This window comes from Impatiens glandulifera, chromosome 1, assembly GCF_907164915.1.
Source record: "Impatiens glandulifera chromosome 1, dImpGla2.1, whole genome shotgun sequence".
NCBI classification, from domain to species: Eukaryota; Viridiplantae; Streptophyta; class Magnoliopsida; order Ericales; family Balsaminaceae; genus Impatiens; species Impatiens glandulifera.
The window spans coordinates 11,473,282-11,476,060 of record NC_061862.1 but is presented as its reverse complement, the minus strand read 5'-3'; the positions used below and the strand labels follow the sequence as shown (position 1 = coordinate 11,476,060).

The 2,779-nt window shown below is 37.1% G+C and overlaps 1 protein-coding gene across 1 annotated transcript; it reads right to left on the bottom strand.

Annotated features, from left to right (window-relative positions):
* Positions 1-215: 215 nt before the first annotated feature.
* Positions 216-2,779, bottom strand: LOC124921451 (probable receptor-like protein kinase At3g17420). Its single transcript, XM_047462115.1, has 5 exons — positions 2,316-2,779; positions 1,532-2,162; positions 1,235-1,462; positions 654-1,167; positions 216-567 (listed from the first exon to the last, which is right to left on the bottom strand). Exons 2-5 carry the CDS (start codon positions 2,149-2,151, stop codon positions 418-420), a joined length of 1,512 nt encoding a protein of 503 aa, XP_047318071.1. The 5' UTR covers positions 2,152-2,162; positions 2,316-2,779; the 3' UTR covers positions 216-417.

The following is a 2,779-nucleotide window of genomic DNA, read 5'->3' as shown; positions in this document are numbered from 1 at the left end:
AGCAAACTAAAAATAAACTTTTGTTAAAGCATATAAAATAACCTTTAATAGAACTTTAACAGAATTAAACTTTTGTTATACTTTTGATGTTTAACCGTGCTACCTGACACCTAAACTACAACATTTTTTACGAAAAAATTCATATATCTTTTATAATTAATAAGATATCTGACTTTAAATATTTAAGTGCCAAAGAAAAATGTCACACTAAAATCAATAAAATATCTGATTTTTTTGAATGATTCAAATAGCTAAAAATGTTAAAATCCGAACATATATATTTACATGGAATACCACTAATCCTTGGTGAGTTAATTTTCAATTTCAAATTCACTAAAATAAACAAAGAAAGAAAATTGAAAATCCAATTTTGCACTAAGAAAAACAATTTGGAATAATGTAAGCTGCCGGACCAAATCATATGACTGTCCGGTGGTGATGGTGATGGCTTCTGTCCTCCGATTTCAAAACCGGGCCATCACTCTTGTCCGTATCAGAGTTTTCCCTCTCGGTCGACTCCTCAGTCGCTTCTACTGTTTTCTCCTTTGTTCGCCCCCGCCTTCTATCCTGAAAACAAACCAATAAAAAACAAATGTAACAACAAACAACATTCAACATACAAAAAAAAACAAAAAATTGAGGAGAAACCAAACCTTTCTTGGTAAGGGATATTCCTCTGATTCAAGCATACGAACAACTTGACCCATATTTGGTCTCTTCTCTGCATCCGGATCAACACACCTCAACGCGGTCAAAAGAGCCCGTTTCAAGCCACTTGACGTTGGTTTATCCTCAATCTTCGGATCAATAACCTCTTCAGTTCTTCTACTACCAATCATAGTTTTCAGCCACTCAACCATATTTACCTCATATTCTGGCCTACTATAATCCACTGGATCCCTCCCCGTGATTGCTTCCAAAATAACCACTCCAAAGCTATAAACGTCGCTTTTCTCATTCAAAAGCCCGCTGTTTGCGTATTCTGGAGCTACATACCCGAATGTACCCATTACTCTTGTTGCAACATGACTCTTTCCAGCTCCAAGCAATTTTGCAAGCCCGAAATCAGATATTTTAGCATTGAAATCCCTATCTAGCAATATGTTGCTAGACTTAATATCGCGATGGACCACCTTCGGTTCAATTGCTTCGTGCAGATATGCCAGCCTGAAAAAAATGGGAAAAAAAGTCAATATAAAGCACAACAAAACTTTTTTAAATGTTATATACTCACGCCTTAGCAGTGCCCAGTATGATCTTCATACGAGCCTCCCAGGTTAGATACTGTTTCTCAACTGTCGAACCATGAAGCCATTGTTCCAAATTTCCATTGTTTACATACTGGTAAACCAGCATCCTTTGTGTTCCTTCTATACAGTATCCTAAAAGCCGAACTAAGTTCTTGTGACGAACATGACCAATGGCCTCGACTTCAACCTTAAACTCCTTCTCTGCTTGTCCCCTGCATATAACAAAGAAACAGTTTCAGGAATGTTAAACTGAAACAACTGGAATCCAGGAAAGTTCTTACAGATTGTTAAGGAGTTTCTTGACTGCCACAGGAGTCCCGTTTATCAGATGGCCACGGTAGACAATTCCATATCCTCCTTCTCCGATGACATTTTCCTTTGAGAATCGGTTTGTCGCGATTTCGAGATCTCTTAGAGTGAACCAATGACCCCATCCGGTTCGAGAGAATTCAGGTAAGCCGTTTAATGGGGAAGGAGCAGTTATAGGACTTGAAGGTTTGTAATATAATTCAATAGCTTTTTCTCCTGAGTAAGAACCATCTTCTAAAGTATTGGAGGAACAGCCTGAATGGCTGCTATTATTATCTGCATTGTTCATCATCATCATCATCATATTTTTCTTCTTCACTTGTGCATCTGAATCGCCATGGGAGAAACGGGAATCATGATTATTGTTGGCTGAAGCTTGATCGATTCTTATTTCTTTGATTTCTTTGGATTCAGCTGGGATTTGACTGATTGGAAGTCTAGGTTTGGATTTTTTCGTTAAAGCAAGGCAAACTGATATTAGTAAAAGGAGGAGTATAGTTAACAACCCGATTAGTATTCCAATCAAAACCCATAACTTAAGATTGAAAATCTGGGTTCTCTTTGATAATTCAGTTTGCAGATCTGTCGACATCTTTTCTTTTTTCTACAGAAGAAGAAGAAGAAGAAGAAGAAGAAACAGGGGAAAACTCACATTACATACTTATGGCTAAATCCCTGAATGAGCAAAGAAAAACTATAATAATGGAGGAAGAACATAAAGCAAAAGACAACACAAATGGAAAATGCATATCTAACCTTGTTCGTATTGAGGAAGAGCGGCTTCCGGTGATACTGAATGAGAAGAGAGATAAAGAACCCTAGATCTGTTTTTTCTTCTTTTTTTTCAAAATCTTTTGAAAATGAGTGTAATAAAGACTGAAATCAACAAATTTGTCAGTTTCAAACACATTTCCTTTCTGGGTATGGTTCAACTGGCGAAACGGAGGGTAAGAGGAAAAGCTCTTAAATATCTATCTCGTTTTAGAGAGATAAGAAGAAGAAAACCCTTAATTGAAGCTGAAGGAACCTGCAAGCACATGGAAGTCTGAGAAATGGTGGGCAAGAGGAGGAAGAAGATGAAAGTAGGGACTGAACATTCAACAATGGTAGGTGGTAATGTTTTGGCAGTTTTGTAAAAGAGAAGCATGGATTTCTTTCATCACCACCTCTGTAACTCTGTTCTTCTTTCGTCTTCTTCTTCGTCTTTAAATAATTCCTTA